This window comes from Mustela nivalis, assembly GCF_964662115.1.
Source record: "Mustela nivalis genome assembly, chromosome: 7".
NCBI classification, from domain to species: domain Eukaryota; kingdom Metazoa; phylum Chordata; class Mammalia; order Carnivora; family Mustelidae; genus Mustela; species Mustela nivalis.
The window spans coordinates 20,889,882-20,910,668 of NC_139026.1; the positions used below are offsets into that span (position 1 = coordinate 20,889,882).

Here is a 20,787-nt window from a genome sequence, read left to right on the forward strand (position 1 = left end):
ATGCCCAATTTTTTTCCTACCTGGCATCACCCTCACTTCATAGAGAAATTGGAAGTCATCAATGAGGTATTACTTCAACATTTTGCCAAACACTTTGTAAAATCTTCCTGAACACATCATTTCCTCTCTTATTTTATTAAATTGGAGGTATCCCCATATCTCTCTGAAACCAAAGTTCTCACATGTTTTCAAAATTATACTCCTTGTCTGCCCAGGAAACTTGCACTCTCAATTCCTTTTGGTTTCTGACTTCCTAACATCTATCTTTTTATTACCTCTTCTCCATCAGCTGGAATCAATGTTATCATAAAAATGTCTCTTTTGGCCCTGGAGTTACACCAGTTTTCTTTAATTTTTACAAATTCCTGAAAAGGTGTCCTTACTGTGCTCCCCCCTTTTTTTGTCTTCCAAACAGACCACCCTCCTTCTCATTTCTTATATGCGCTGTCTCTATTTTTTTCCTGTTTCAGGATCAAGACATACTTATGATATTCCCTCTGACTTAAACACTTCATTTCAACCCGATTCATCCTCCTTCAGGTAGCCATTGAAATATCACATCTTTAAAGTTTTTTCTTCTACCCCAAGTTAGGTTGGATCCCTCATTTTATGTCTTCCTAACACCCTCTGCTTCATAATAGTATTTTTCACTTCTCCACTCCATGTCTCCCTTTTTTACAAGAATATGAAGTCTGTGGGGGAAGAAACTAACTCTGTCTTTTGGTGATTATTGATTAGTACTCTTTTTAACTTGGTAAGTGGAGGTGACAGAACCAAACATGGGCACCCCTACCAGAGCAATTATTTTCTGCTACTTATTCTCTTGTAAGCCAGTACACCAGGTAACAATGTTTTGTTTGGGTTCAGAATGTGGCTAGTGACTGGCTTCTTTTTCCAAAACTGCTATCTGCTGCTAGCTATTCAAATTCTTATCAACTTCCTACTTTTCTGCTTTTATAAAGTCATCACAGAGGCTCCTGGACTTCCAAATGCTGTGCTTTCTAAAATTGCTTATCCACAATGGAGAAATGGAGATTATCTGACGTCCATGTTCTCTACTTTCTCCCCAGCACTGTAGTTCTTCATTCCCTTGAGCCCTCATCCCTTCAAATCAGAGATGGACAGATGTTTAGAGAGGTTCTACCAGGGTCTCTCCCCCTTTTTTCCCATCAGAGACTCCCCTGATAGTGCTTTCAGGGAAGCTGTTTTGTTTTATTTTGTTTATTTATTTGACGGAGAAAAACACAGCGAGAGAGGGAACAGAAGCAGGGGGAGTGGAAGAGAGGGAGTAGCAGGCTTCCTGGGGAGCAGGGAACCCAATGCAGAGCTTGATCCCAGGATCATGACCTGAGCTAAAGGTAGACACTTAATGACTGAGTCACCCAGGTGCCCCAGCAAATCTGTTTTAAATATTGCTGAAATAAGTCCTTTTGCTGTATTTTCTTCCAAACCTACTGATTGCTCATTTCCCTTCAACTCTCACCTCTGCAAATGATAGTGTAACATTGGTCACTGTCTTCTGCATTTAATTTGGTGATTCTGTCAGTTATTTGGAGAGCTGTGTTGTGACTTAATTCATCAATGGCATTCTTTTGGTCAGGTTCTACTATCTTGCAGTAAAAGAAGGGAACAAATATTTACCAATTATTTATTCTGAAGTAGGCATTATCCTTGAGCTTCATGTACATTATTTCAATCCAGATAACAATTCTACAGAGCAGATTATATTATCCCCATTTATAGCTGCAAATACTGAACTGTAAATACTGGCACTAAGATTTGAATCTAGTTCTCTCTTGTACCAAATCCCATTCTGACTCATAAACATATGTCAATAAATTTTATTCATAGGAACTAGCAGAAAGCTTATAGATGCATTTGAATTTGGGATATCAATGAATTGAGTGCTCATTGATATGAAGATTAAAAAAAGACATTTTAGAATTTCAGAATGTTTCAGAATTAACTGATTTTGTTTCTTCAAGGGAACTCTAAACAAAATTAACATATAAGTCAAGCCAATTTTTGATTGTTTAAAAATTACTCAGTTAATGTTTTTGTTTTTAAATATTTTTTATGTTGCCTTTTCTTTTGCATTTTGAGCATTCCCTTTGCTAGAGATTGGACAAGGAATAAAGAAAAACTTTTATTGATGTACATTTTGATAAATGTTTTAGGAAAATACTTAGTGAAAAAGGAGTTGAAATTGTTAGCCAAAATTAATTTGAATACTTACCTTCATTAAAAAAAAAAATCATTATCCCATGACATAAATTCCTGTGATACTGATTGCATTTTGTTCCACAAGAAGTTCTATGTATTTTTTCTTAAAACTTCATGTAATCTTAAATCCATCCATGTAAGTACTCTTATTGTCACATCTTGCTGGTTTAAACCAGAACTTCTTCCTTCTGTCTACTATTTATTTTTTGGTGATAAACTCTTTAGAAATTGCTATTATAGATTCCCGGGGGGGGGGGGTTAGTTTTAAACTTTCATTTTCTTACCAACCAAACGAAAAAGCACCATTATTTTTATCATCTAAAAAGACATTTTGGGTAACTGTGGAGAAAAGGCAGCATGGTGCAATGGCAAGTGTGTGCATTGTTTTGAAATGTTGAGAGAGTTAGATTCTAAAACTGTCTTTGAAGGTTACTTGAGTGAGTGTCCTTTGGGAAGTTTTATTTTCCCTATCTGTAAAATATGGTAATCACTTTTGCAAAGTTGTTGTGATATTTATATGAAAAAAGAACATATATAGGATACCTGGCACATCATGTGTTTAATGAGAGCTATTGTTAGTAAAGCAATGATATAAATTAAGAATTAAGAAAGTTCAGTAACTTCTGATCAATTAAAAAACAATACACACTGCACCTTTATTTGTAAAAAAAAATTTCTCATAAAGTATGCTTCCTATTTTTACTGATCAGAATATATCTCTCTGAATTATTATATCATTACTTCCTACTATTCTTAAAATAAACTGAAAAAAAAAAGAAAAATACAAATTACCTACATCAGGATGAAGTTGAGAATGTCACTACAGACCCTGAGACATCAGAAGTAATATTACAAACCACTCTTTCCACATACATTTGACAATGAAACAATTCCTGGGGCACCTGGTTGGCTCAGTGGGTTAAGTGTCTTCCTTCAGCTCAGGTCATGATCTCAGGGTCCTGGGATCGAGTCCTGCATCAGGCTCTCTGCTCAGCAGGGAGTCTGCTTACCCATCTCTCTCTGCCTGCTGCTCTGCCTACTTGTGATCTCTCTCTCTCTCTGTGTCAAATAAATAAATAAAATCTTAACAAAGGGGGCACCTGGGTGGCTCAGTCAATTAAGCAGCTGCCTTCAGCTCAGGTCATGATCCCAGGGTCCTGTGATCAAGTCCACAAATCAGGCTTCTTGCTCCACAGGGAGCTAGCTTCTCCCTCTGCCTCTGCCTTCCTATTTGCCTGCCTGTACTCTATCTCTCTGACAAATAAATGAATAAAATCTTTTTTAAAAAATCTCAACAAAGAAAAAAAAATTCTTAAAACACCAACTACCACAATTCACCCAATATCAAAAAGATAATGTGAATAGTCCTACAACATTTTTTGTTATGTTAGTTACCATAGAGTACATCATTAGTTTTTTTTTTAATTTTTTATTTTGTATTAACATATAATGTATTATTAGCCCCTGGGGTACAGGTCTTTGAATCACCAGGTTTACACACTTCATAGCACATATATTCCCCCAATGTCCATAACCCCATGACCCTCTCCCTAACCCCCTCCCTCTGTCAAACCTCAGTTTGTTTTATGAGAATAAGAGTCTCTTATGGTTTGTCTCCCTCCCAATCCCATCTTTTTTTTTTTTTGAGATTTTATTTATGTATTTGACAGACACAGATCACAGAGAACCAGGCAGAGAGAGAGGAGGAAGCAGGCTCCCCACTGAGCAGAGAGCCCGATGTGGGGCTTGATCCCAGAGCCCTGGGATCATGACCTGAGCCGAAGGCAGAGGCTTTAACCCACTGAACCACCCAGGCGCCCCCCCTCCCAAAGTCATCTTGTTTCATTTATTTTTTTCCTAACCCCCAAACCCCCCACATTGCCTTTCAACTTTCTCATATCAGGGAGATCATATGATAATTGTCTTTCTCTGATTGACTTATTTCACTCAGCATAATACCCTCTAGTTCCATCCATGTCATTGCAAATGGCAAGATTTCATTTCTTTTGATGACTGCATAGTATTCCATTGTATATAAATACCACATCTTCTTTATCTATTCATCTCTTGATGGACATTTAGGTTCTGTCCATAGTTTGGCTATTGTGGACATTGCTGATATAAACATTCAGGTGAACATGCCCCTTTGGATCACTACATTGATATCTTTAGAGTAAATACCCGATAGTCTAATTGCTGGGTTGTAAGGTAGCTCTATTTTCAACTTTTTGAGGAACCTCCATGCTGTTTTCCAGAGTGGTTGCACCATCTTTCATTCCCACCAACAGTGTAGGAGGGTTCCCCTTTCTCCACATCCTCACCAGCATCTGTCATTTCCTGACTTGTTACTTTTAGCCATTCTGACTCGTGTGTGGTGGTATCTCATTGTGGTTTTGATTTGTATTTCCCTGATGCTGAGTGATGTGGAGCACTTTTTCATGTTGTCTGTTGGCCATCTGGATGTCTTCTTTGCAGAAATGTCTGTTCATGTCCTCTACCCATTTCTTGATTGGATTATTTGTTCTTAGGGTGTTGAGTTTTGATGTAGTGTTCAGTGCTTCATTATTTGCATATAACACCCAGTGCTCATTGTAACACAAGCCCTTCTTAATACCCATCACTGGGCTGTCTTATAACTATTAAGGCAATTTAATTCATAATTTAAAATTTTCCAAGAAAGAAATCTCTAAGCTTTAAAGAAAGGTTAAGTCCAATTATAAATAAATTTTTTTTGAAACAGAAGAGGAGAGAATATTTTCCAGTTCATCTTATGAAGCTAGTTAGTATTCCCCTGATACCAGAACTAGACAGTACAAAACCAATCAAACAACCAAACAAAAAGCCAAACAACAACTAAAAGCAAAAACTACAAAGCAATATCAACTCATGAATTAGACACAAAATTCCTTAACAAATTATTAGTAAATAAAATTCACAATATGTTCAAAGAATTATATGCCATGACCAAGCATAATTTATTCTAGAGATACAAGACTGGTTTAATGCTTGAAATAAAATAAAGAGGAAAAAACAGAATGATCATATCAATTGAAGCAGAAACAGAATTCAACAAGATTCAAGATCCATTCATGATTAAAAAGAAAAAAGAAATTATTCTAGAATAGGAATAAAGGATAGCTTCCTTAACTTCATAAAGAGCATCTACAAAAATCTGTAACCAAAATTATAGTTAATGGCAAAAATTTGAATCCTTTCCTCCTAAAATTGGAAACATGATAAAGATGTCTAATCTCTTCACCACTGTTATTCAGGATAGTGCCAGAAGTTCTATCATGTACAATAAGAAAAAAAAAAAAAAAGAAGAAGAAGTAAAATTACACAGATTGGAAAAGAAGAAATAAAACTGTTTTTGTTTATAGATGATATGATTGTCCCTGTAGAAAACCCCAAGAGATACACAATAAAACAACAAAAAATATATATAAATATATATATATTCATATATATATATATATATGCTATTTATATATATATAAATAGTAAATTCAACAAGGTCACAGGATGCAAAATAAACATTAAAAAAGCATTGTACTTCTATTTTTTTTCTTTTTTAAGTTTTCACTTAAATTCCAGTTAGTTAACATATATTGTAATATTAGTTTCAATAGTAGAATTTTGTGATTCATCACTTACATACAACACGCAGTGCTCATCATAGCAAGTGTCCTTCTTAATACCCACACCCATTTAACTGCAACTATATTTCTATGAAATAGCAATGAACATGTAGAAACTGAAATTAAAATTACAATACCACTTATAATCACACACTTATAAATGAAAAGAAATAGTTAGGTGTGAATCTAACAGAACATGTAAAGGACATGTATACTGAAAAGTGCAAAATAGTGGTGAGAGAAAATTTTTTTTAAAGTAAGTATGTAAAAGACAGTTTTCATGAGTTAAAAGACTTGATAATATGAGTTTAATATAATTCCTATCAAATTCCAAGCAAGATTTTTCCCCATATTTTTTTATTAATTTCAGAGGTAGAATTTAGTGATTCAACAGTTGAATATAATACCCAGTGCTCATTACATCAAATGCCCTCCTTAATGCCTATCATAAAATTATCCCTCCCCCACCCACCACCTACCTCCTCTCCAGCAACCCTCAGTTTGTTTCCAAGAGTTTGGCTCTCTTTTGGATTGGCTCCCTCTCAGTTTTCATCTTACTTTATTTTTCTTTCCCTTCACCTATGTTCATCTATTTTGTTTCTTAAATTCCACATGAGTGAAATTGTATAGTATTTGTCTTTCTCTGACATTCTTTTAGCATAATACCCTCCAGTTCCATCCATGTTGTTGCAAATGGCAAGATTTCATTGTTTTTGATGGCACAGTAATATCCCATTGCATATATATATACCACATCTTTATCTATTCAACTGCCAATGGACATCTGAGCTCTTTCCAGAATTTAGCTATTGTTGATAATTTCACTATAAACATCGGGGTTCATGTGCCCCTTTGAATCACTATGTTTGTATCTTTTGGATGAATACCCAGTAGAGCAATTGCTATATCATATGGTACCTCTATTTTTAACTAGTTGGGAGAACTTCATACTATTTTCCAAAGGGGCTGTGCCAATAAAATCCAAGCAAGATTTTTTGAAGACATGTAAGTTTATTCTAGAATATATATGGAAATGTAATGGAAGTAGGATAATTAAAACAATTTTGGAAGAAAAAAATAAATTGGGAAGAATTAATATACCTAATTTTAAGATTTACAGTTATAATATTCAAGACTATATGGTATTATTAGCAGAGGAATAGACATATAGATCAATGGAACAGAAAAGAGAACCCAGAAATAGACTCATATACTCAACTGATGTTTGACGAAGGTGCAAAAGCAATTCAATGGAGGAAAAAGATAGCCTTTTCAAAAATGGCATGGGAACAATTAGACATACATAGGCAAAAAATTGAAATTTGGCCTAATTCTCACACCTTTTACAAAAATTATCTCAAATGGATAAATGACTTAAATGTAAAATGTAAAACTATAAAACTTTTAGAAAAAAGCATAGAATAAAATCTTTAGGATCTAGAGCTAGGCAAAGATTTCTTATACTTAACACCTGAACCATGATCTATAAAAGGGAATTTTATAAATTGATATAAAATTGATAAATTGTATTTCATCAAAATTAAAAATGCTTGCTCTGAAAAATTCTGTTAAGAGATGAAGAGTATAAACTGAAGAAAACATTTGTCAGCTACATACCTGATAAACAATGAATATCTAGAACCTGTAAAGAACAGATTTCAAGCTTTATTACAAAGCTGTGATCACCAAGACAGCATGGTACTGGCACAAAAACAGACACACAGATCAATGGAGCAGAATAGAGAGCCCAGATATGGACCCTTAACTCTATGGTCAAATAATATTCAAGAAAGCAGGAAAAAAAATATCCAATGGAAAAAAGACAGTCTCTTCAATAAATGGTTTTGGGAAAATTGGACAGCTATATACAAAGGAATGAAACTCGATCATTCTCTTACACTGTACACAAAGATAAACTCAAAATGGATGAAAGACCTCAATGTGAGACAGGAATCCATCAAAATCCTAGAAGAGGACACAGGCAATAACCTCTTTGACATTGGCCATAGCAACTTCTTTCAAAACACATCTCCAAAGACAAGGGAGACAGAAGTGAAAGTGAACTTTTTCGACTTCATCAAGATAAAAATCTCTGCACAGCAAAGGAAACAGTCAAAAAACTAAGAGGTAACCCACAGAATGGGAGAAGATATTTTCAAATGTCACTGTAGACAAAGAGCTGATATCCAAGATCTATTAAAAAAAAAAAAAAAACAACTTCTCAAACTCAACACCCAAAAAAACAGGTAATCAAGTAAAAAAATGGGCAGAAAACATGAACAGACACTTCTCCAATGAAGACATAAAAATGGCTAACAGAGACATGAAAAATGTTCATCATCATTAGCCATCAGGGAAATTCAAATCAAAGCCACACTGAGATACCACCTTATACCAGTTAGAATGGCAAAAATTAACAAGGCAAGAAAGAACAAATGTTGGAGAGGATGTGGGGAAAGGGGAGCCCTCTTACACTGTTAGTGGGAATGCAAGTGGGTGGAGCCACTTTAGCAGTGTGGAGGTTCCTCAAAGAATTAAAAATAGAGCTACCCTGTGACCTTGCAATTGCACTACTGGATATTTACCCCAAAGATACAGATGTAGTGAAAAGAAGGGCCATATGCACCCCAATGTTTATAGCAGCAATGTCCACAATTGCCAAACTATGGAAAAAGCCGAGATGCCCTTCGATAAATGAATGGATAAAGAAGATGTGGTCCATATATAAAATGGAATATTACTCACCCACCAGAAATGATGAATACCCAACTTTTGCATCAGCAAATAGAGGACTGGAGGAGATTATGCTGAGGGAAATAAGTCAAGCAGAGAAAATCAATTATCATATGGTTTCACTTACTTGTGGAACATAAGGAATAGCATGGAGGGCATTAGGAGAAGGAAGGAAAAATGAAGGGAGGAGATATCAGAGGGGGAGAGATGAAACATGAGAAACCATGGACTCTGAGAAACAAACCGAGGGTTTTAGAAGGGAAGGGGGTTGGGGGATGGGTTGTCTCAGTGATGGGTATTAAGGAGGGCATGTATTGCATGGAGCACTAGGTGTTACATGTAAACAATTAATTTTGGAAAACTATATTAAAAACTAATGATGTAATGATGTAAAGTTATGTTAGTCACATAACTTAACAAAGAAAGAAAGAAAGAAAGAGAAAAAGCAAAAAGAAAAAGAAAAGAAAAGAAAATGGGCAAAAGGCATGAAGAGGCATTTCCCTGAAGAGAATATACAAATGGCAAATAAGCACATGAAAAGATTTTTGACATGATTAACAATTAGGAAAATGCAAATGACAGCTGCAATGAGATACCACTACATATCTATCAGAATGGCTAAAATAAAAAGTAATGATGACTTCAAATGCTAACAAGGACATGGAGAAGCTCATATATTGCTGGTAGAAATGTAAAATGTTACAGCAAATCAGAAAATAGTTGGCAGTTTCTTAAAACTTAAAAGACTTTACTATCATATCACCCAGCATTTGAACACCTGAGAATTTGTCCCAGCTAAATGAAAACTCTGTACACAAATATTTACAGCAGCATTATTCATAAGCCAAGAAATGGAGACAACAGGATTCCTTTAGTGGGTGAATAGTTAAAAAAAACTGTGCTACCTTCATACAACTGAATATTACCCAGCATGAAAAGGAACAAAATACTGATACACAAACCAGCTTGGATTAATCTCCAGAGAATTATGCTGAGAAAAGCCAATTCCAAAAGATTATATACTGTATGATTCTATTTATCATACATCTGCTTATATATAATTTTTGACATGACAAATTATAGAAATAAGAGAATAGATTAGTGATTGACAAGAGTTAAGGAAGAAGTCAGGGCAGGAGAGAAGTAGGTGTAGCTATCGAAGGGGCAATGAAGCAATGAGGGGGTCACTCTGGGGTGGAACTGTTGTTCCTTGGCTGTATCAAAGTCAGTTATCTTGGTTGTGATGTTGTACTGTAGGTTTGCATGATATTATACCATTGGAGAAAACTATAAAAAGTGCACATGAGATCTCTCTGTATTATTTTTATAGCTGCATGGGAATCAACAATTATTTCCGAACCAAAAAAAAAATGTAATTAAAAATATTATGCCATTTAAAAAAGATAATATGTCCTTTTATTTGTAAAAATTTCTTTCTTTCACCCACACAGTGATATGAGCTTCCTACTTTGGCTGCTCAGAACATAACTTCTGTAATCCTTTGTATAATTACTTCCTGCTTCTCCTAAAGTGAAACAAATCATTTAATTTTTTTTAAAAGAACTTAAATGTGGGAAATAAAGCTGGTTTTCAAATTTTACACACATTTGCATTTTGCTTGAGCATCTTTGAAATATTAATGCATAAATATTTGAAATGTCTAATTTAAAAACATTATTTTCTAAGATAGTCATGAGTATTTTAATGTTTGGAGAAGTGTTTATAAGAACAAACTCATAGTTTGAAAGTCAAAGGCTGTCCAGTTCTTCCAGAACTACTTAACACCTTTATCAAATAAAACTATATGTAGTCTTTACAGTTCATATTTGAATAACTTATATGAAGAAACTATTTCATATGGAGAAATATGGATTTTCCATTTTAAAAGCTTTATATTCATTCCTATATATGCCAACTACTAAGAATATACTAAAAGTTTTATAATTTTGTGTCTTTTAATAGAAAATGAATTCATGTGTTAATCTTTTGGCTAATATCTCCATATAAAAATGATACAAATTGAAGAGATAAAAGCAGAAAATAGATTTTTAAAAATTTCTGCCTTTCTTTTAATTAAACACCTAGTAACTGTAAGAGTTTAATATATAGGAGAATTAGATTCTATTTGTTCCTATGTGTTCTACTTGTTTCTATTTTCCACCCATTGAATTTTCTTCAATATTCCTTAAAATGATGATTGTTTTAAAAAAAAATCAGTGCTGCCAATGGACTGAGAATAGGAAAATGCTCATTGATGTAAAGATGAGAAATTCAAGAGCTATTAGGTTCTTGACTTCACCTGTAACTTTATGCTTCTTTTTGCTTTACCTGTAGTATGATGGGAAAATGCAATCAATTGAAATTTCAGGATTGTGTTTTAACTTCAACTCTCCCACATAAGTGTGAGACTATCTCTAAATCTCAGGTATATTGTAAAATGGAAAGAGTAATAGCTACATCTAATACCAATGTTCTAGGCTTAAATGAGATTACTAATCTCAAGTTCCTAGAAGAGGGTCTACTCCTCTTAAGCATCTGATATTTACTCACTCCCCCTTTAACTTTCTTGTAATGTTCATACTTTATTTTCTGTGTTTGGCCATAACTCTACATACAACAAAGGAATGGTATTTTTCTTACCCAATCATAGGAAGTTCTACATCTTTTAAATAAGTCTTAATCATATTAACTATTATATTCATGAAAAAAAATACATTTAAATTTTTTTCCTTTCATTGAAAAGAAAAAAAAAATAGAAATTGTTTTCAGTTTGTAAGATATCGATAATAAAAAGTTTAACCATTTCTACCCCTACTGAATTGTCATCTGGATTCCTTCAGATCCTTTCTTTATACTTTTTAAAAAGTGATCAAGGCACAGAAGCATGGGAATTCTAACTCAAGAGGGTAAACTGATCCCAACTTTTCACATCCTCTCCCTCTGTACATACAATTAAAATTGTAAAATAAATATTAAAAAAAGGATAAATCCATAGCAGTGATGAACATTGAGGGCTACTCAGAAGCATTTGGGAACTTCTAAAAGGTATAACAAATGGCACTGGATTTAGACAGAGACTAGTTAGGGCAACTAAAGAACCTCAACATCTTAACGTGGCTTTGTTTTCCTACCAGATGATAATAACTGTCTCAGTAAGGGGAAGAGTTGCTGAAGCTCCTACGTGGGAATTGGAGCAAGTAAGAGAAATGGGAAGTGTCCTAGGTAATTAAAAATGGTTGACTAAAACACCAGACATTTGAGGAGAATGAACAATTAAAAAGAGAGGAAACAAGATTAATGAACAAAGTAAATGATCTTTGAGAAAACAGAATTAAAGACAGAAAAAGATTGTAATCAATATCCTAAGATTTGAGGGGATATTAACTTCTAATGTTAAGAACAGGTTCTTTTTAAAATGGAATACTTGGAAAACAAAAAAAGTCATTGAAAATAAAAAATACAATCATTATACCTAAAGTCATGATAAAATGACAAAGTTTTCTATCTTATTTGTTCACTGATATATCTCCAGAACCTAGAGCAGTGTCTAACACATGGTTGATGCTCAGTAGTATTTTTTTTAACAAACTGATTAAAGTGCTTTAGAATACCAAACTGTAGAATACTACCAGAATATAAAACAAGGAGGATCAAAGAGATCCAATGTCTGTTGACTAGGAGCTCTAGAAGTAGGAGGAGGGGCTATTAGGTAATTAAGAGAGTATGGTATTGGCATAGGAATAGACAAGTAGATCAACAGGAACATAGTTCAGTCCAAAAATGTAAATGCAGTGTATATTTGGAAATTTAGTGTATGATAAAGGTGACATTGCAAATCAGTGAGAGAATGATGGTATTGGACAGTATATATTATTTTAGGGAAAAATGCTTAGAACTAAATTTTTTCACCATGTACACAAAATACTCCAGGTGGATTAAAGTTCTGAAAGAAAATACTGCTGATCTAACTTTCCATTTTTATCATCTACCTTATCTTCATTTTAAAAAAGTATTTAAGAAGGTATTGATTTTATATCCACTGGCTTGACAGGACTTTGCTTCATATTGATATAAGGTATCAATGGGCTAGTGTCTGGAGAGTCCGTCATTTCCACATATTCCTACTGATGTCACTAGCTAATTTTCTGACATTCAACTGTCTTTGGGAACTCATTTTGAAGGCTGCTTTTGCTTGGAGATTTAATATCACCCTGACTTTTGCTAGCACTACTTTTTCTTTGTACTGATACCAGAGCATCCCTCTAGTTCTGTTTGACATTTTATTAGGAGCTTTATAATTAAGTTCCTTTATAATTAAGTTAATTCAAATGATTAAAATCCACTTAATTCTAAGTAAGTGGATTTTTAAAATGTCCAGAAGTTTAAATAACTTGAAAATAATAGAAGAGGAAACATAAAAGTGGATATTTGAAACTTAGATTGCAATCCAGAGAATATTTGGATGTAAATGCACATGTTACCTAAATCTCATCCCAGTCAGGAATTATGTGTTCTCATTTTATTCATATGTGAATCAAATCAAACTGGTTTGCAGAAATGGCATGAAATTTTTAAAGTTGCATCAGAATGTATTTCACTTATATCTTTACAGAACATAAAGATAATTCTTAAAATAATAGGTTCTGATTGATTAAGAGAAACCACAATATGTTTAGAAAATGTATGCCATCCCTTAGGTTTTACCAGTAAATTTACACATTAGTCCCTTCAAGGGACTAATATGACACTGGCTTTGTGGATGTGGGAAGTAATGCAGTCTCATTGGGCCCCACACAAAGAAGGGCCCCATGCCTGGGGTTTAACGCTTTTGGGTTGCTGTCTAAAATTCTTACCAATTAGATAAAAATCAGTTTGTGTTTTGTAAGTGAGGCCTGTGAAAAAACAGCCTGAGCTCATCTGTGTTTCCACCACCTACATCTTCTCATCTTCCTGGGTGGGTTTCTTGGCCATTTGCTCCCCCAGTTATGGTGCTTCTGGCCAAGCCAGCAACTGTTGATGAAGCCGTGAAACCCTGAGTATGGGGAGGATGAAGGTTTGGTGCATGGGTTTGCAGGGCAGAGCACCTGTATGACTGTGAGGATGTGCTTTCACCCTATGAGTGTCCCCATGTCCAAGGGAGTAAGATGCTAACATGGAAGACAGGAAAATGTTTTTTCCCCTCCTTTTAGGACGAATTGCCCCACATTTTTATGTTGCCCCTGGTTCCAGCTACTCTATGAAAATGCTTTTGGCTATTTCAGTTATTCACCTAGCTTTTTCATTTTTGCCCCTCAGAGACATTTCCTAATTAATCAATAGGGTGTTTTTTTTTTTTTTCCCCCTGTAAAAGACTAGAGAATAAAATAATTCAGGGTCATATGGTCTCTATTATAACCATTCAACTCAACTCTGGAAACAGCTATAGACCACATATAAATAAATGGGTGTGTATAGGTTCCAGTAAAACTTTATTTATGGAAACTAAAATTTTCACCTATTACTAATGTTATTTTTTATTTATTTTTTTTAGCCATTAAAAAATGTGAAAACCATCTTTAGGTCCCCAAGATTTAAAGCCTGGATTTGGCCCATGATCTATAGTGTGCTGACTTTGTTAAGTAAATATGTGTGGGAGAAAGTTCTTTAGAAAATAGAGACATGTGAGTGTTGGGCCACAGGGGAGGGAGATGTTTTAGAGTAGCCAAAGTATACATAAGTGCGACCCATTTTACACATTGAAATTTGGCAAATTTTATATGTAATTTCAGTGAATTTGTGAAAACACGTTCTTTCTTATACTCTATGGCTTAGCAAGATTCCATTATAATATTTAGAAAAATAGAATGCATTAAAATCAAAGTTTGAGCAAATATTACAGACTCATCTTCCTTAATCTCCATTTTAATATTGTTGCCATCTCTTTATTCTTTTTCCTTTTGTTTTTATTTCATTTTTCCATATAGATCCTTTTTTTTTTTTTTTTAAAGATTTTATTTATTTATTTGACAGAGAGAAATCACAAGTAGACTGAGAGGCAAGCAGAGAGAGAGAGAGAGGGAAGCAGGCTCTCCGCCAAGCAGAGAGCCCGATGCGGGACTCGATCCCAGGACCCCGAGATCATGACCTGAGCCGAAGGCAGCGGCTTAACCCACTGAGCCACCCAGGCGCCCCTAGATCCTTTTTTTAAAAAATCCCACCTCTGTCCTTTGTGCTTTGAGGCACCATCCACTTGTCTCTAGATTTGAACACATAAACTTTCCTTTTAATCCAAGCCCCTCTGCTAACTACTATGTAATCTTGAGTAAATCCTTTAACCCCTCTAAACCACTGCATTGTGCTAGTTAGGGTACATAATGCTAGCTGCCACAACAGACAAACCCAGAATCTCAGCAGTTTAACATAAAAGAGGCTTAATTCAACTTCTCATAAAGCCCAGTGTGGTATAATGACCCTCATTCATCTTAACAACTACATCTTTTGAAGAGTAGGAGTGGCATAGAGACTGACTAACCGTCATTTGGTCAGGATTACTCATATGCCCCCCAATCTAAATGCACATAGGCTGGAAATAAATGAGAACGTATATTTATGATTTCATTAAGCACAAAAATGATGTGCAAAATGATGCCTTAGAACAGGGTTTTGTCAATGAATGTTTTCTCTAAAGGACAAGACAGTAAATATTTAAATGGTTGCGAATATCATGGCCTCTGTCACAACTTCTCAACCCTGCCACTCTAACATGAGAACAGCCATAGATAATAAATAAATGAATGGACCTACCTGTGTCCCAGTAAAACTTTTATTTTCAGAAATAAGAGGCAGGTCAGATGTGGGCCACAGATATGCCACAGGACATAGTTTTCTGATCCCTTTCTTAAAGCATGACTAACATGTAATGATTCTCATTCTTCATCATCTCAGATACTCATAGAACTTTGGGCAATAACTCCCCCATCAATGTTCCTGGGTAAATGATAAACAGACAGTTCTGAAGAAGCAAATAAGAATACAGTTAAATGATCACTGATCCATGGTTTCTTCTATTTGGGTTTCCATTAGCCTATCTCCCTTCCTCCATTTATTTTATTTGAAGCCATGTTACACTGAGATCATAGCATTCCACTCAAAGAAAGAAAGGGAAGTATCACATAGATTTGCATGACCATGTATTAAGCAGTCTATACTGAATCCCAGGAGTAAATGAGCGTACATTTTGTATACTTCTGGTATAAGAATACATACATTTCTGTTTTTCACCAAAACCAAACCAAACCAAACCAAAACAAAACAAAACAAAAACCTATCCTCTGGCATCTACCCAAGAAAAATCTGTGAGACACCTAGACTTCTTAAGATCAAGCATCTTGTCCAATCAGATTTCAAGACCTAAAGAGCTAACCTTACTAGCATCTCCTAAAAATATCTGCTATCTCCAACCCTGCTGCCACTGCTTTACCTCAGGACCTCACTGTGTCTTGACTGGAACTCTTTAACATCTTCCTAATTGGTCTCCCTTCCTTTAATCCAGCCTTGACGAATCCATTCTCTAAACTGCTAAAATGAGTTTATTAAAATGCACATCCAACCATGAAATCCTCTTGCTTGGAAATCATTCGGGGTTTCTTAAAATATACACATTAAAGACAAAATACTTAACATGGCATTAGAAAATTTTATGATTTAGACCCTGCAACCTGTAATATCTCATGGCTTGAAACAACCACTCCCTCACATTTTCTGCATTATAGCCATTATGAACTATTTGCAGTTTGTTCTTTTCTTTTTCTCATCCTCTTTTGTCTACCTACTATCTGCTTCACTGAGATTCAACTCAGCCATCAATCACCTGCTTATGGAATCCTTTCCTGATCCCCTCTCTAAAATAGAGGTTTACATTTTATATATTGTGCCTCCCCTTATCATAGCTCTATCACTGTATAATACTGCACTAATGCCTAACCCTTGGAGAGCTTGTTTCTTCCTTCATGCACCATCCCTTCTCTCACTTCAAGTCTATAATAATCTGAAGAACAAGGACAATGTCTTATTAGACTTATTCCTACCATACTGCTTACCAAGGTATCTGCAATTTAGTATAAACCACACAAATATTTTTAGAATTAGTCAATACATCAACAAAAAATAACCTGTTTGCTTTCATGAAATCATGAAAATCATGCAATCATGTTGCATAACAAATTTTGATTTCAATATAATTAGAAATTTGGGTAGTCAAAAACATGTGCTTAAGAAACAGAGGTAGGGGCACCTGGGTGGCTCAGTTAAATGTCTGCCTTCTGCTTGGGTCATAATCCTAGGGTCCTGGGATCAAGTCCTTCATAGGACTCCCTGCTCAGCAGGGAGTCTGCTTCTCCTTCTCCCTCTGCCCCTCCCCCCACTCATGCGCTCTCTGTCTCTCTCTCTCTCTCTCTCTCTCTCTGCACTCTCTAATAAATAAATAAAATCTTTAAAAAAAAAGAAACAGAAGTAAATGAAGTTTATAGAAGAAGGGATTTGAGGTGATGGGGTAACCAGGTGATGGGTATTAAGGAGGGCATGTGTTGTGATGAGCATTGAGTTTTATATGCAACTAATGAATCATTGAACTCTACATCAAAAAATAATGATGCACTATATGTTGGCTAACTGAACATAACAAAAAAATTAAATTGAAAATTAAATTTAAAAATTAATTTAAGTTAAAAATCAGAAAAGTAAAATTAAACACCAAAAAAATGTATCTTTAGGACTAAACTCTAAGCACAAAGAAATTACTTTGTGTCTAGTGATTTTTTCCTAATTCCTATTTATTTATAAAATTTTATTTGCCTTCACATCCAACTTATTAAAATAATTGTTCATAAGAAAAGAAACAGAAGTAAAGGCATCATATGTATCAGTTGGCTTGATCTTTATAAAGTTTATGAGAAAGAACATTATACAAATTTGGTCCATTGCTTATTTACAACATGAAACAAAATCATAATACAATTAAAAAAAAACAAAGATGATGGACATAACTGTGTTTCCATTGGAGCCAGTGCCATATTTCATGCCTTTTATTTACTATTATATCATCTAGTAGAAAAAACATAAATGTGAAATTGACATTCATTAGCCCCAAGGATAGACATTTGATGAGAAAGTAAGCCTGACATTGCACCTCAATCTTCCACACTTCAAAGTCACCAAGTCCTATGTGAGAACTAATTTGAGTTCTGCTACTGAGTTGAAATGTCATATAATAAGTGACTTGCTTATATAACACTGCCTCTAAATCTCTTTCATAAAAATATTTTAATAGTGAAATAATAAAGCATGGTGTGATAATTGGCACCCTTTATATAAAAAAATAAAGAGACCTTTTCATTATCATTGTATATTTTAGATTATAGACTAAATGATATCTACTTAAAAACAAACAAACAAACATGCTGAGCTGGAAGAAAGAGGGGAGCCTGAATATTTTGCAGAAAAATAATCTATGGAGTACAGTGGTTAAATTATTAAGTATTTGAGGGCAGTGAAAATGTCGGTAAACCAAGAGTTTACTATACTTTGGAGATAGCAAAGTATAGTAAATTTTATTGCAGATAAATTAAAGTTAATCTCTTGTTAATTATTATAGTGGATTGTTAATATTTCAGTAATATGAATAAAAATAAGAACTTGGATTGATTCTTGGGAAATACACACAATTCTGAGAGCCAAAAAGACTGCAATTTTAAAGGACAATGTTAGAAGCTCTGCTAGGCAGGAAGAAAAGTGTATATAATTAAAACTATGGGGGAAAAAAACCCAGAAAGCTGCTATAGGGAATAATCCATTACTGGTGAAGGGTATAGATTATATCTGCTATTGCTCTATAATTTTAACTTTTATGTTTAAATTGACTTTTCTTGCTCTTCAGGGATTAATTAAAATCCTTAAAAAAGGAAATCAAAATTCACAAAAAATACTGTGTAGATTCTTAAAGAGTCCTGGGAAATGTTCTATATAACTTTTCTTAATTCTGATTATCAAATTCCAGCATATGGTACTTGGGGACAATATCTAAAGCTATCAATTTCTTGGACTATATAGAGAACAAAAAACAGAACTGCCTTAATTATGCTTCAGTGTTGTAAGAGCTCTTTTATTATTAGATTCTTTATCCTCAGGGTCTGGCAAATGCCATATTTTTTTTTTTAATGCCATACACTTAATAAATGTTAGTTAAATGAAAGGTGACTTAGAATTGCAACTTTCTGAATTGATTATTAAAAGAAATTCTGTGTACTGTATTTGTACAGTCTTCTGGGAAACCTAACAGAAAATCCAAGTTATTTTACCCACTATGCCAAAATATTTTTCGTTAAATATTTTTTTCATTATTTAACTTATCAAGAGATTCTTTAGTATCTCTTTGTGAAGCACAGTATATTTTAAGTATAAAAATCAGATAGATTAACTGATAAAAACATCACTTAAATATTGATATAAAATAATTGATATAATTGATATTAAATCAATTGGGAGATTGGGCTGAAGATGAACATGGTCATAATACTCTCATCATGCTCATTTATTTTAGCCTAAACAACGAACATCTATTGTGTCTTCTCTGGATTTTCATCGAATGAATCACAACCAAGAATATTTCGAAATCAACACATCTGCAGGGTGTGCAAGCTTTACTTCCAGCCCTCCTGTCAGTCCACCCACCTCTTCTGTGGGAACCACAGAAGTCAAGAATGAGGGAACTGGCCATACAGGTAAAGCAGTTCACTTTGTGCAGCTATATTTTTGAAGTTTTAAACCTAAAGCCTTAATGAGATACAGAGGGGTTAAGAGGAATCTTCATATAAATTGCACTGTTTTTGTTCAGCTACATGTATAGCAATGTAGGGCATTATAATTTTTGTCAGAGAGTAGATATAATTTTTTTAATATATTTATGGTCTTTTAGGTGTTAAACGTGTTACAGATGATGATTTAATGCTATTATGGTAGTGAAATAACCAGAGACCTAGAAATGCTCTTCTTTCACTGCTATTTACCCCTCTCCACACAGTGGTATCAACTCATCAATATACAACTTTATTAATAGCTGCTTTGAGGCTACAGAACCCATATCAACCTGGTAAGATTGAGTAGGACACTATGACCTAAGTGGGCTTTCAATCTACTCAAACCAGTATGAACTTGGAGAGGAGAGGTGTGAGGAAATAGTGCTGGGGGTAAGGGGAAGATTAAGGAAAGTAACCACACCCACTAGTAACTCATATCTGGTTCCAGCCAATCAGATTTGCAAGAAGGGGGCAAGAAGCTAATAACCGGAAAGCCAAATGACTGAAATATGAGAAGTGAGACCTAAAGGATCTCCTCCCCTTATATAATTTAAAGTAGGTGAACTTTGCTACTACTTTGCCTTAAAGAGATGTGATTTTTAAACCCAGTAAATATGATTACTATGAATTTTAGAATCAGAAGATATCATTTATATGGGTATTCCATGTAACCTTTGTTCAAAAATGAGTGCATCTATGATTATATAAATGTATGCATCATTCTTAAGTCCATTACTCTGACTGTACTTTTAGGAGCACTGATACAAACATTCCAAAAATACAGCAAGAAAGTAATTTTCCTCTAGTAAAACTAAGATTTTAAAAATTATGATTAGTGGAAGTGGTGACATTGATATTCTATCGAAGCTATTATCTGACCTTTTCTTGGCAACCAGAGTGATATTTATAAAATGCAAATCAAAGTGTGTCATTATCATGCATAAAATAATCAGTGGCTTCTCCCTGAACTTTGAATAAAATCCAACTCCTCACTAAACCCCAAGAAGTTCAGTCTAACCTAGCTCTGACTGGCTCTTTTTATTTTTATTTTTTTTTAAGATTTTATTTATTTATTCAAGCATCCACAAGTGGGGGAGTCACAGGCAGAGGGAAGAAAGGGAGAAGCAGGCTCCCCCCTGAGAAGGGAGCTGAATGTGGGACTTGATCCCAGGACCCTGGGATCATAACTGAACCACCCAGGCATTCCACTACTCAGCTCTTTAACCTAAACTTAAGCAAATGCGTCCTGGTCCACAATGGCCTTTTTTCCTAGGCATTCTAGTCCTGAGTCTTTTGTAGTTTGGCTCCTGCTGCCTGGAATCTCTGTGTTCAAATTTTTGTGACTGTCATTTGGATTTTGG

General features: G+C 34.5%; 1 protein-coding gene across 15 annotated transcripts in view; it reads left to right on the top strand.

Moving 5' to 3' along the window:
• The window catches only part of ANKS1B (ankyrin repeat and sterile alpha motif domain containing 1B), a 1,113,310-nt gene that overhangs the window by 491,669 nt on the left and 600,854 nt on the right, over positions 1–20,787 (top strand). For all 15 annotated transcript variants that reach the window (XM_082739199.1, XM_082739197.1, XM_082739179.1 and 12 more), the window contains exon 12: positions 19,171–19,351. In XM_082739199.1, the coding sequence (XP_082595325.1) occupies positions 19,171–19,351 (181 nt within the window). The remainder of the gene's footprint in view (positions 1–19,170; positions 19,352–20,787) is intronic.